This window comes from Echiichthys vipera (genome assembly GCF_963691815.1).
Source record: "Echiichthys vipera genome assembly, chromosome: 4".
NCBI classification, from domain to species: domain Eukaryota; kingdom Metazoa; phylum Chordata; class Actinopteri; order Perciformes; family Trachinidae; genus Echiichthys; species Echiichthys vipera.
Window position 1 is genome coordinate 27409445 of NC_139829.1, and position 14671 is coordinate 27424115.

The 14671-nt window shown below is 40.1% G+C and overlaps 1 protein-coding gene across 1 annotated transcript in view; it reads right to left on the reverse strand.

The window, feature by feature from the left end:
- LOC310945807 (transmembrane protein 132D) overlaps positions 1-14671 on the reverse strand; it is a gene marked incomplete at both ends in the record, with an annotated part of 29037 nt that overhangs the window by 2104 nt on the left and 12262 nt on the right. The window contains 4 exons of the mRNA XM_083912019.1: positions 239-444; positions 3371-3514; positions 6265-6457; positions 10701-10838. Coding sequence (XP_083768145.1) covers positions 239-444; positions 3371-3514; positions 6265-6457; positions 10701-10838 — 681 coding nt within the window. The remainder of the gene's footprint in view (positions 1-238; positions 445-3370; positions 3515-6264; positions 6458-10700; positions 10839-14671) is intronic.

Below are 14671 nucleotides of genomic sequence, written 5' to 3' on the forward strand. Positions count from 1 at the left end.
ACCTGTCACATGGTAGCTGCTTTGACCTGATATACTCCAATCACTCTGCGCCATCTCTTTGCTTGATTGGATCACATTGAAATATTGCAGTACATTACGTAATGGAATCAAAACCCTAAACCCTGGGAGAGATATGATTTGGATTTGTATGGGTCAAAGGGTGCTTCTAGAAATCCTATCTAAAAACCAAATAAGAGGAGTTTTTAAGTTAAATAAATTGTTTGCTTCTATGTCCCACCTTTTTGAGGTTAGTATAGGTACCCTCCAGCTTTTGATCTGGCTCAGCTCTGTGTCCGTCACCTCAATCTGGAGGGGGAGACGGGGCATCCACACGTTCATTTCGAGCTGAGCACTTAGGTAGCTGTAGGTAAAGTTCACCATCAACTTCATCTTGCCCTTTGTCTCTTTGCCATTCATAAAAACATAGTCACATCGGTCCGATACCTGGATAGGGGCATATAATATGTAAACAGAACAATTCATCAGTACATGAATATCTCATCATTTTAATTTCCCTGATAATATCAAAGAGTTTGTGTAAGTACGTTTGTGTAAACAATCTATATCAAACTCAGACCGGGTTGTCAATGAGGGAGATGTTAGTCATCTAACCAATGACAAAAAATAATCAAATATTCTCGTAAAAGTCACTATTTTAACAAATAGGCCATTCGTACAACAACAAATGGCCTTGCGGCAGTTTTGCACTGCATGTGTTACCATAGTAATGTCTGCTGGCTGTAATAAACTACAGCGATGATCACCGGTCCGAAGCGTTAGGAAGAGGCAGCATTGCAATTTTATGTTAATCAAAATATCATGTGGTGCAGTGCTGAACATCAGTCCTTCACAGACAAATGCATTCATTATACCGTGATTTCAAAGGTGACCTTGGCAAGTTTGGGCGGCGGCTCAAAGATCTCATGGACATTTTGGGACACAAGTTGGGAGGTTTTCCTTGGTCTTCTCAACACTCACTGCTTTAAACAAATTGGATAATTAACACGACATTGAAATTCAGTCACCAGCCCCTGAAAGTGCACAGGGGAGAAAAAAGAGTGACTTTGACAGATAGCCTAAGGAGGAATACGAATAGCAAAAACGCCCACTCTTTTTCTTGTGAACCCAACAGTTTGCTAGAGGCTGTGCTGTCACACAGGGACACGCAGTTTTTGAGAGGATCTTGTGTCATCAGTGCATCTGAGCATCAGTCATCCTGCATCCATGACCAGAGCTTAAGCTGTAGAATGACCACGTTACTATGTGTCATCCTTGCTGTTAACTGAGATGCCCTGGCCTCTTCCCTGCAAATAATCCTATGCTTGATTTATATCCAAACAGCAGATTTACAGTTGTTATGGAAAATTTCGAATGCAAGCATGGAACAATAGACAAGGACTGATTTCCAGTGAAGTTGCCTAGAGTTCTTGTGTTTTTAATTTGGCGTGGAGGCAGTCATCCAGTCATCCATGATCTAAGACGCTTTGCTCATTTCTTTTTTCTTCAGAGACGCATTTATACTGAACTTACATGTGCCGTGTTCATTTTGAAACATCAGTTCAATCCAAATGTTTGATTTGAAAGTGTCATCCACCCACTCATCCTAGTTACAATCTCATTCTGCAACCAAGAATATCCCTGTTTTTATGGTGTCAAAATAGATATTCCTTTTAAATTTATTTAAAAAAAATGTTTTAAATTATTTGACTTTCATCACTGGGGAGAGAATTAAAGAAAGGCTAGAAATAAATAAATAAATACAAAATACTGAAATGCACGCTTGACTGACACAACTATGACAGTTTCCTTGTGCAAATAAAACACAGTTTTAATGAGTATGCAGAATGGATCATTGAAAAGGGCCAAATTAAGTTCAAGTGTCCACTGAGTTCAGGCTTGATGTAAATCATTTAGTCAAATTGCTTTGCTATGCCATAAAAATTCCTGATTAATCAACTAAGTAGAAGTCTTTGCTCAATATGCCTCTGCTTCATAAAACTGTCGATTTTCAATCCTGAACTGACATAGACATGCACATTGTAAGTCTCTCCATCATTCATGCACATTTAGAAAACCTTTCCATCATGGTAGATTAGACTTTGTTTTGCTTTTGTTTTGTCATGAGCTATCCATTCTAGATAAATCCTTCCCTATCTATCACTAGCAGATTTGATACTCTTCAGGCACACCAGAAGAGAAAAGATATCTGAGTCAAGCTGTTAGACTAAGAAGATTAAAGGGAATATTTTTGACTGAAACTGCTCTCTGGTCAGCAAATACACTGAGAGCTGTAAGCTTAGAACAACAGCAAAGACAGCTACATTGCAGGGTTGAAAATAACGATTAAGCCCGCCATCAGCCTCTGGACATCATCATTCCACAAGTTATCCTGCTTTTCTTATAACTGACACCCAACTGCACTTAATACGTGTGCACTTACTGTATGGACTGACTGAATCCTATCATGGAACAACCCTTTGAGCAGACTGCAATATTTATTTATTAGCAGAGACACCTGTTGTTTGCTAAGCCTGCTCTGGGATATATTGCAGCAAAAAAATCATATTAGAGGACTGTAGTCTACTGCATGTCTTGATTATCTGTTTACAATGCCACTTTACCCTTGAGTAAGTACAGTCACAGGCTTTGACCTCAGGGGGAAGAGGCCTGCCTTTCAGTTTCATCGGGAAACAAAGCCGGCTTTTGGCAGTCAATTGTGCTCAGGTTCACAGAATAAAAGTGGCAAGTCACAGGACAAGAGCACAGTGGCACTGGCAGACAGTGAGGTCTGGTGGTGAAGATTTAACTCAGTGGTCGTTCATTGTCTGGAAGATTGATGGGCGCTGGTGTCAGGGCCCAACTAATAGTGTGTTTTACTGTGTGGAAAAGAGACAGAGAGCAGAGGTGACTTTGGTACAACTTATTTGTCTGCATCTGTCCTTCCTCACCATCACAAGTGAAACCAACCTTGCCCCCCTCCTTTTCTTTTTACAGCCACTCTGAATTGTCCCCCTGCACCTTAGCGTCAGCCATCAGAGCAGACAGACAAGATGCAAACATCTCACATTCTTGCATTTACTGCTGCTAATAAATGTTTTGTTCTCAGCTCACCATTTAGAGGTTTTTCACACAGTATTTCTGCACCAAAACAGATAAAGGTTGACTACAAAGGTGTAAACAAAAAAAGGAAATTCACATTATTTTTTCATTGGCAACGTGCCCCGATAATGAAATAGTTTTAAAAAGCCATTTACGCTACAGTTAAATCCTTTTACTCGGAATGTGTGAAACAGAGGACACCAAAAATGGTTATTGTTCCCTCGAGATTATGTGGAGACATTTAACAAGGAGCAGGAGGAGGAAATCCTACCTTGAGTACATCTTCATCAGCCGAGCTACAGTCCGTGTAGTCAGACACATCAGTGACTACTCCGTCTTCTTCCACAGCTACTGTCCTCACTGGCATCACCACCTTCTTTCCAGTCAGAACAGCTGTATTCAGGATCTCTGTGTCCTGCAGAAAGGCCAGGAAAATCAGCCAAGAGCTTACATGTTGCTGACTTCCATAGAATCATCAACTTCAATAAATCAACCTTTATTTCGCCCCAAAAGACCATTGAGGAGGTATCCTCATAACAATGCTGTTGAGATGTAAAACCATGTATGATAGTTAATGGAAAATCATGCTATAGAGTAAACAAAATGTGCAAACATACTATTGCAAATCATACTATGTGCATTTCAGAAGAGCACTGTGGAGTACAAGTAGAGGAGGAAGGTAGGTGAGACGGGCAATGAAGTGTAACTCAGTGACTCGGCAGTCCTGATGAGGTAAGAAGGCTAGTCCCCCTTTAGGAAGCCAGGGGAGGTGGGGAGCAGAGTTGAGGCTGGGTGATGGCCCGGTCACCACATGGAAGAGAAAGCTAATCTTGGGCTTTTCTGCACAGACATGTCCCTCAGAGTGATGCCATATCCACTCAAACTCAAGCACGATCAAATAACTAGAAGCATGGACACGTGGACTAAAATAATCTCTACATTTATAGTACAGCCTGTTCTTTCATGCTCAATGTATTATTAAATAGAGCGGCTGTGGCAGGTAGAGCAGAGTCGTCCACTAATCACAGCATTGGTTGTTTGAACCCGGGGTCCCCTTGTCCAAGTGCTCTTAGGATGAGTGTGAATGGTCAATGAGAGGCGAGGTGTCAAGTGCTATGAATACGATTATAAGTAGGCTACTGTTGTTGTTGTTGTGATAATTGTATATTTCTGTCTCACTCTGTGCATGGGTTTGTATGCATGAATGGACAATCAAAGCATGAACATGAAGCAGATGGATATGTGTTCTCCTCTGTAAAAACACACTGTTTTAACTGAAGTTGAAATAATTAAATATCCTGTGAGTAATTTAGTCTGAGAGCAGTGGAGTGTAGCCTGGTCAAGTCCTGTGAATGATCAGTTGAATCAAATTTGAAGAGACACTTGGCCACTCAGAGTACGGATATGAAGCAGATGGATACGTGTCCCTCAACTGTAAAACTGGTTTAAATGAAGCCGAAATAACTATTTTTTTTGCCATTACGATATAATTAAAAATACAGATCTGGAGCCTGTGTCAGTGAGGTTTTCACCATTATATAGAAGTATTGAGCAGCAGCACCAGATGGAGTTCACAAAGCAAGGCAGAGAGTGATCAGTCAGCGCTAATGTCCCCTTGAGCCAGCCATCAAATCTCCTCGTGTTTGGCCCTCTGCCTGAGGTCAGCTTCTAATCCACAAGAGAGATGAACCATGACAAATTCACCAATCAGGATACTGTAGCGTATCCTCATAACTTCAAGCACTGAGGCACCACGGAATGATGGAAATGTGGCAGACAGCACTGTGAAATATAAGTGACTTGCTGCCCAAACGTATAGCATAAAGTATAATAATTCTTAACGGTGCCATATCATGCTCATTTCAGATTCATACTTGTAATTGCAGTTTCTTCAAGTGGAGTACAGTAGAGTTTCTACTGGTATTGCGCTACACAACGCTAGTACACAATGCCCTGTATATGTATTATTAAACCTCTGTCCTTACGCTAACACAGCCATTTCCTAAAGCATACTCTGCTTTATCACCTGTTTTACTCTAAATGGGACCATCAATAACAAAATGAACATCATACTTTTTTGAAGAAGACTTGAAACTAGCAGTTGAGACGATTAACTCATTAGTAACATGTTTACTGAACAATACATCATGTGAGAAGCAGGGTCATTTTCACATTGACTTCTATACAATCAGACTTATTTATGCAACCTGGCAGTTCGGCATTGGCTTCATTTTTCAGACCTGGAAACTATGTCCATCTTTTTTATACAGTCAATGGATGTAGCGCCTGTCTCTTTAAGTCCCTCTTCCGAAAAACAAAACGTCTGTCTGTATTGGCACTGAAGCCTGAAAATTACGGCAACGGCCCTGTAACGGCCTTTTCTACCTATGTATAGCATTGTTGTGACATCACAACCATACCGAAGTCCTGACAGCTCATTTAAAGTCACAGTTTGTGAATACGGGCTTTGTGCATTTCTCTGAGCATTTCGATACTTTCACGGTATTTATATAGCGCTGTATGTCACTTTTTATAATACGGGACCTTTAACTTTTTATTGTACGTATCATCATCAAAACTATGTGGTTGAATAAATGCGAAGAAACAGAGAAATGGTGTCTCGCCAGTAGTATGTGACAGGCTGTCATTCCTGCAAACAATGGGTAAGAAGTCACTGGCTCAGGTGATACATACCTCAGATTCAATTTTGTAACTCAATGCGGTGTAAACTCTTGTGTTACATTCCATATATAGTGGTGGAGATTATATCATGGATTAATTATAGAGGTAGCATGATAAAGGGGCCTGCGGCACTAAAATAGAAGCACATGAAGCAGCTGTTCGGAGGAGAGGATGACCACATATTGCACGCCAGAACAGAGCAGAACAACACAGAAGAGAGACATCAGCTTGCTGACAGTCAACAATACAAGGTCACACTCTGCTCAAAATAGAACCCATTTACGAAACCATCCAAAGCATATCTAGCTGCCTGTGTATGCAAAAAACAGACACAAATGGATCAAAGCAAAGTGCATTTTATGATATCTTCATCCACCAACACTCAAAGTACGCAGTTCAAGTGTTGGCGTTATTGGAAACGCTGCTGTCAATGTTGATTTTAATAATGATAAGTTGCGACATGGAAGCTGTCAGCTAACTCACCATTACAAGAGGGGCCAGGCCAACAAAGTCTCTCTGAGTTGTATAAATTCTCATGGCTCCTTCAGTCTTGGCTGCGTTTTTGGATGTGGATGGTAGTTCCAGCTTCCATATGATCACTTGACTGTCGAGAGGACTGCTAAGCTCTTCCACCTCGAAATCCATCTGAAGTACCTCCAGCAGACTGCTCTCAAGCCTGAAGGGGAAGCAAGATGAGTTAGAAAGATATGCATACCACTCATGCATTCATATAATTACAATAGAGCAAATGTTGCGGTTTTCTGAAAGGGCTTCTTGAAAATAACCTTGGAAAAGTGGATGTGCAACAACAACACGCTGTAAAATGTACACTACTATGCTATTATATTTAATATGATTTGGTGCAAAAAGTGCCACATTTGTGTTTTGACGCGTGTCTGAAGGATCTAATTCTTTCAACTTCCTAATGCAAATTAGCACAAGAGAGACAGAATCTTTCTGTCACAGCCACCGATATGTAACAGGATTATTTTGCCATTAGGGTCTGAAGTTCTCGCCACACATGAAATTCCTGTAGAGATAATCATGTCTGAGGAAAGGTGCAGTGATTATACTGCAGTGCATCCCGCACTTCAGCCTGTGGCTCATTGCTCTCAGTACAGGACGAGTCGGTGTGAATCCAAGATAAGACAGATAGCTGCCAAACTTTAATCCTCATAGTCACACAATCACTTTAACACCAAACCAGAGGTATCGAAAAATGATGAGGTAACATTGCTGCTGTGACATATTGACACTTCCGAATGCAACAAGCACACCTTATTTACTATCTGATGCAAATGCATTATTATTATATTAGCTGCAATTACCAAATCACTATTCATGGATTCAGTCATTACTTTAATGTGTACTATCAGACCGCCTTTATTTCACATTTAGGAAACTGTTGGGGCTGTTAAAAGAAAAGTAGAAAGAGACTGGGATTTTGGAGACTACCAGCTCAAAATTCATAGAGTTGTTATGAATTTGTCCCTGTGGAAAGAAAGCGAATAGAGATTTTTTAGGAGCGAAATGTGATCCCAGTAGATGCGACAAGATCCAGTCCCCTTTTTTTTTTAGTAGAGGGCTTTGCATCTGTAGGCACTTTCACAAACTAAACCAAAAAGGAGTAGAGCTAAATTCCTCTGTGCTGGGGCTGGCACTATTGCCGGTGCTGGTGAATGTGAACTGAATAAAAGGTGGTCCAAGGACAGAAGAATCCTGCGTACACAACAAAGTATAAGCCTTTGTAACTTATAATGGCCTCTCAGTGTTGCCAGCTAGAACAGAGTGTCCTAGCCATGAATTCAATTTTCCCCTAGTATCCTGGGTTTTATTTCTTGGCATCGTATTAAACTATAGAAAAGATATATTAGTGGACAAAAACACAGTAAGCATGCACATACCCACATGAACATTATCAGACCCACTGCATCTGTGTGTACTGTATATGTTATAAATATCTGTCAGAGCTGTGCACACACCCAGTAAGTCCTGTGTGCTGTGTGAAAATGACCTCTAACGGGCTGCATACCCGCTGCCTTTCTGCATTAAAGTAACAACAATTGGGGAAACTGCAAATCATATTTTGTTAATCCTCCATTAAGTTCCAAACTGAACACCAAAGCATAATAAAGTCCTTCTCTGTATCCCCTCACTCAGCGCTCCATTATATGTGCCCTTATTAAGGGCAAGACAGAGATTTAGTGTAATTGAATAATCTCAGCATATTGCTCCTGAGACCTGAGATTAAATGATAATAATGACATTCTAGTCAAGTATCAAAACAAGATATGCTTGACTCGCATAAGCATACATATATACCCTTATAAGTATGTATTAACACAGATATCTGGGATGACGGCGTGCTATGTACGCCCTCAGTTCTGAGGCTTGCAGGCGGACGATGCTTCAAAAACTTGTTTACAGTCTGTCTGTAAGTAGCAGCACTTTAATATTAAGATCCAAGCTAAGCTGCTGTGACAGAGGATAAAAAAAGCTTTAATGTACAGATACAGCAAATACTTTTAGTGCGCACTAAATCCAGAAAAGACAAAAAGTCACAGAAATCCCCACAGTGGTGCGACAGTGGACACTCTGCAGGGGTTCTGTTAGTTTCATGACATTTTAGAGAGGATTAGCTAAAATGATGGAGTGAAAGAATATGTTAACCCATAAAGAGGTTGTGATAAACAATGTCATAAGCCATGCCAAATGGGGAAAACAACTTAATGAGGTCAAACCAATAATGACATGCACATATAAGGTCGGTGCTACGTCTCTGTTCTATTGTTGTATGACCTTTGATGAGGCAGTGTCAGACAAACACACATTTAGCTCCAGGAATGTTAAACTTTTCTCTGTACTGAGGTTAAATAATCTTTTTATACATTATATTAAAGCAAAGTTCAGAAATCTTTTTCTTTGTTTACTTTTATTAGTATTATTTTCATCCTGAGAAAGTTGCTTGCTCCTTTCCAGTTATGCCAACCATTCAAACACAGATTAGAGCTTTAGTTTTACAAGCATGTCTTGTCTTGGAGCTGCTCCAGAGGCAGCATAATCTTACTGTTGAATGAGTTGAATCTTAATGGAACTGTTTTTGGGAGCACTGGCAAGCTTAAACGGCAAAACAAAGAATTAATATTAGCAAGTGCACCACAACATCAAAAAAAAGTATTCTGATGAACGTTATGTTGCCGGATGGTCAGCTACGACAGTTCACCAAGATGATTCTGCTACGCTACAGTAGCAGCACAATGTCAGTTTGTCATTGCACAATTTACATCCAGACTCAAATAGCTATCCAAAGGTCCCCTGAGGGGATTTCTCTGACTTTTTGTCAGAGAAATCCCCTCAGGTGTGTTTGTCTGACACTGCCTCATCAAAGGTCATACAACAATAGAACAGAGACGTAGCACTGACCGTATATGTGCATGTCATTATTGGTTTGACCTCATTAAGTTGTTTTCCCCATTTGGCATGGCTTATGACATTGTTAATCACAACCTCTTTATGGGTTAACATATTCTTTCACTCCGTCATTTTAGCTAATCCTCTCTAAAATGTCATGAAACTAACAGAACCCCTGCAGAGTGTCCACTGTCGCACCACTGTGGGGATTTCTCTGACTTTTTGTCTTTTCTGGATTTAGGTGATGCCCTGACTTTTCCTCCAGGGCCATCACTAGGTTGACATGTGGTTTTGAGTGAAATGTGTCCACTATTGAGTGGATAGGCATGCAATTTGGCATGAAATCAATAGCCTCAGATGTGATTAGTGTTAATTAGCAAATGTTCGCATGCTAAACTTATATGTAAGGTTTCCACTGTGCTTTGACAATAAGTCATTTTTAGTTACAGAGGACATTTCTGTTGTTAAAGTCTTTGTCTTCTGGAAATAAAGCAACTTCTTGTCATTGAGTCCAACTATCCTCTGTCATCATTAGCATAGTCAACATTATTATTGCTATACGTCAACATGTAAGCATTGTCATTGTGAGCATGCTGATGTTAGAATTTAGCTCAAAGTACCACTGTGCTTAAGCAATCCTCCACAGAACCACTTGCATTGCTGTCCATGACACGCTGGTCTCATATCAGCAAGGCAAGACAAAGGAAGCTTTAAAGGACATGACACACTTTTTTTTTTATCCTGTGTTTCGTATGCCCTTTTTTAAAAAAAAACAAAAAAAAGAAAGCAAAGTAAAAAAGCTGTCCTCTCGGGAGGCATGGGCCGTGCTTTTATGACTTAACTCTTAAATTAACTCAGCTCACTTCAATTCAATGAAATGCACTCAGCTGAAAATGAAAGGGCATCTGAGATAAGCTGCTTGTTGAGGAAAGGATGTAGCCCCCTTTAATGAGGTTATGGGGCAAGTTAAGTACTTCTTAAAAGCACAACCTGCAGATGTCTTGTACATAGTTTAAGTGCTTTGTTTGGAAATGTCTCACAACCTTACCTGCTTGCAGGTTTTACTGTTTTACAAGGAATGCATGGATGTGCACAGCGGGTAAATGTTTATAAATGATTAAAGTACAGATGAGAAGTGGACAATAAAGAGGGAAAAGCAATAGCTGTTTACAAGAGGCAGCAAGAAATGTCCTCCCAGGACAGAGCAGCACAGTATGCTCCCGCAGTAAGCCGTTGTGTGGCTTGTACAGCATAGATGATTTGTCTTTTACGCCACAGGTGCTGAGACAAATACCAATACTCTTTGCAGGGCATACATTACAATAGTGCCTGTTTTATCAGCTAGAGACACTGGCAACCAACAGTACATGAAAAATTCCCTTTGGACCATTTGAGTGTTATTTGTCCATTCAAACAACAGCAATTTAAGCCTATACATATGTTAAACTGCTAGCAACAACAAACAACATACACGGTCAAACAGAGAAATGTGGAGAGAATCAACTTGCCTTTTCCCAGGTATGGGAGCCTTCCTCTGACAAATAACAGCAATGGCTCCATCTGCACCCATATCCAGAGTGATGTCCCACAGTAAAGAGTTACTAGGTGTCGCTGTTCGAAAGGTCACACCTTTCTTTACTGTCGCTCTGTGGAAAGTCAAAAAAACGAAAAGGTCAAGAATGTCTAAATGTTAGATGTCATGTATTAACAACCAATGGAATTTGGGGCACTGAATGTTTATTTTTCTAAACTGTAAGTGGCACGCAATGTGAACAATTAACCAAACATTTAAACAAACAAATTATCATCATTAAGTGTATGGTAGATTTAAACTTCCAGAATATGTTTGAGTCTTTCATTCAAACTCCTCCAGGTTATCACAATAAATCCAGGATTTCTGTAAGAGAAAGGCTGCCTCCTATATCTAATATTTGATAAAACTGAATATTTACTAGCCTGAAAGAGGTAATCAATAACATCCAAAAAAAAGTGTCAAATATAAAAGTCAGGGATTAACTACCACCACCCCTTGTATTTGGAAGAAAACATTATTTGTTCTGTCTATCCTTATTTGTGCTCATTATTTAAATGTGCTAATGGACCATTAGTTTTTGTGGCCTCTAATTTGTAAATGATAAGCATTATGAAGCCGAACATTTAAACCTTCCCGGTGGGCTTCCCAAGCATAAGCAGCTTGCAGTGGCTCCCATGTTAATGAGATATTCTTCTACAAGAATTGCAACAAAGTAAGGCCAGGGGATGCACGCATGTAAATATCCAGTCCTCTTCTGCAGCAGTACTAATTATCCATATGGTAAGGTCAGTTATTCTCACCAAGTATTGCACCTTTAACCGTAGCCCTGATAAGACTCCCTGAATACTGAGTAAGAGCTCAGACAAGTTGTCTCAAATAGTTCAGAACAACATCCTCATGTTTGGTTTTCATCATGCAAAGCTATTTGGTTTATCTCTGAATCTTTGAGATAAACACAAAGTGCTGAGCGCATTATGAGTCTCTGAGGAGGTGTAATCTATGATAGGAGCAACAGCAATCTGAGCACATCTCCTGCTTTGGGCTCGGGTGTTTGACTTTGAAAAGAAGAGGCGACATTGCTCCCTGTTTAGCACAATAAAACAAATCTACCAACATGCATAAACTCCTAATTGAAATATTTTAGATGATCTCTTAATGATCTCTTAATGGATTTGTGGTGAGTTTTGTGTGCACATTTGTGTGTGCCTCTATGTGTGAACCCTTGTCCGTGCCAACATCTGCACATCCAGCATGTAATCTGGCAGAAAGGTCTCAAGTGGCCACTGATCTCAGCATGGAAGTCTCCGTTGTACACAACCTAGTGCCTTAACCACAGGAGTGCAAGATAGAAAGGTATCCCTTTTTTTCCCTCCGTCTCTTTGTAAGAAAGAATGGAATTGGCTCATCTTGTGGCATTTGTGACACCGCTCATGGATCAAACACACAAAGAGCTCAGGTTAAAGGTCACAATTAAAAAAGGATGACTGAACGGTGTCTTTTCAATCGTGGTTTTAATCTCGTGTGCCATCGTGACCCCAGAGGCCGCTGGTTTTCATTCCAGCTGCACACAACAGCAGCTGATTTATTTGATTGCCGGGGAGCAGAGGGCTAAAAGGTGGAATCTTCTGGTCATGATTGAACACAGCTGAATGCCACAGTTTCAGAGTCAGTAAACACGTAATGGCCGTATCCTAACCATAAAGGAGGTAGGTGTGGTGAAGCCTCTAACCTCTCACTCTCAGAGGTTGCTGCAGCAGACGGACAGGATGGAAAGACTTTGTACATACTTACACATGGTAAATTCTTACAGGCTTGGTCAAATATGGCACAAAAAGGAGCCAAATACTGTAGCTTTGTCTCTGTGTTAGTATAGCAAATTAAACTGGCTTCTCTGTGTACTTTGCATTAGAGTGAATGACAGTATAGTGAACAGAAAGGGGTGTGTCAGTTCGTTTTTATCAGTCTGAGGGATCCCAGGAGGCAGCAGAGCCAACAATTCAGTGGCTCAGTGAAAAACACATGCAGCATTAATGTTAAGAGACTCCAACATTCTGGTCGGGAAAGATGAGTTGAAAACAAGAAGGCATGTGTTAATTATTTCTGTTTCTACAAACACTAAATCGACTTTTAATTTAAGTCACACTGCAAATTGTGACTTTTTTCATTTCTACCTGCCTTCTTTCCATGAAAGGGGGAGGGTATTTAAACCGGTCTTGCACAGTATACCAGTCTGCATGTACTGTAACTGAACATATTTTATTTTCATTTTCTCCACCTTCAGACAGAAAAAACAAGAGCTACATCACAACAAATATGATGTTGGGAATACACAATACCACAGTAAAAATGCTATTGGACAATGATGGATGTCCATCTGCCACAGCTCTGCTTCAGTCGTCAATGACTGTAAGTGTTCAAGGTTGAGACATACCAGAATTTTTCTAGCTCTGTTTACCGTGTCAAATCTTTCCCTGGCTTGCTCTGACAGTCACTATTATTCTGGCTGCTGAGCTCCTGAAAAACTCCTCAGCCAGAAAACTTGTTGTGTTACTATGACAACCGGCAACTGTGAGTTGTCATGTTATTAGCTATGGCTTAAGTGAGTTTTTAAAATGGTCGTCTGATGGCAGATTTTTTTAATGTGATGAAACGTCAAAACAAAAAAACTCCAACAAATTAACGGTAATATAATAAAACCGTATCCCACCTTTGTCTTGCCATCATGGCGCCCTAGGTTGCTAGGGTGTGGTCACAGCACCCACTTTGGGGACCATTGGTCTACAGCAGGGGTAGCCAACCCTGCTCCTGGAGAGCTACTGCCCTGCATGGTTTAGGTTTCTCCCTGCTCCAACACACTTGATTCCACGCAAGCTTCACCTGCTCGATAACGAGCACATCATTAGAATCAGGTGTGTAGGAGCAGGAAGAAATCTAAAACATGCAGGTCTGTACCTCTCCAGGAGCAGGATTGGCTACCCCTGGTCCACAGCCATGCTAGCATGAAGCACAGTAGTGCTTTGAGCTAAATGCTAACATCAGCATGCTAACATGCTCACAATGACACAGTTTACATGCAAATGTTTAGTGGGTATAATGTTGACCATTTTACCATCCTAGTACCATCCTAGTTTAGCAAGCTAACATTTGCTAAATATCACTAAACACAAAGCTGGCTGATGAGTTACGCTTATACCAAAAGTATTGCAATATTATTGGGTTATTATTGGAATTAGTAGGCCTATTTGAAAATATTTTTTATTATGGATCAGTCTGAATTGCTGAGATATTTCCCTCACAACCACAAATGTAAACTAGAGACTAAACCTAGAGACCTAGAGATTAAACGATATGAAAATTTCATATCACGATTATAGTGACCGAAATTATTACAGTTATCAACAATATCACAGTATTGTTAAAATGTGCTGAAATGTTCAAAATGTATACTATACACATAATGTATTGAAAACCACAAACATAATTGATGCAAAACAAACCCACGTTGCTATCTTTGGTTGATGCAGGACATGAACCGACCATGAAAAGTGTTGTAATCAAATGCGGTTTTAATGATGATTAAAGTTTAAAATGGTAACACTAACAGTCTGGAATTTTACTGCGGTTCATCAATAAACTAGTAGCCATTTAATCCCTAATTCATCCTCTGGGATCCATGAGTGTCTGTACTCTAAATTTCATTGAAATCTATCCAATTGTTGAGATATTTCACTCTGGACCAAAGTGATTGACACTGCCATAGAGACACAGTACCAGAATGTCCTTAAGGCACCTGGCACGTGCAAAATATATCATAAAATTGCAGTATGATTTTTAGTTCTGCCCTTCCTAATATGTATTTGTATATTGTATTTCATATTTGATGCTGACTGTAGAGAATTGTAAGTGCAATGTAATCCGGTGTTATCAGGATGGCCTGCACAGTGT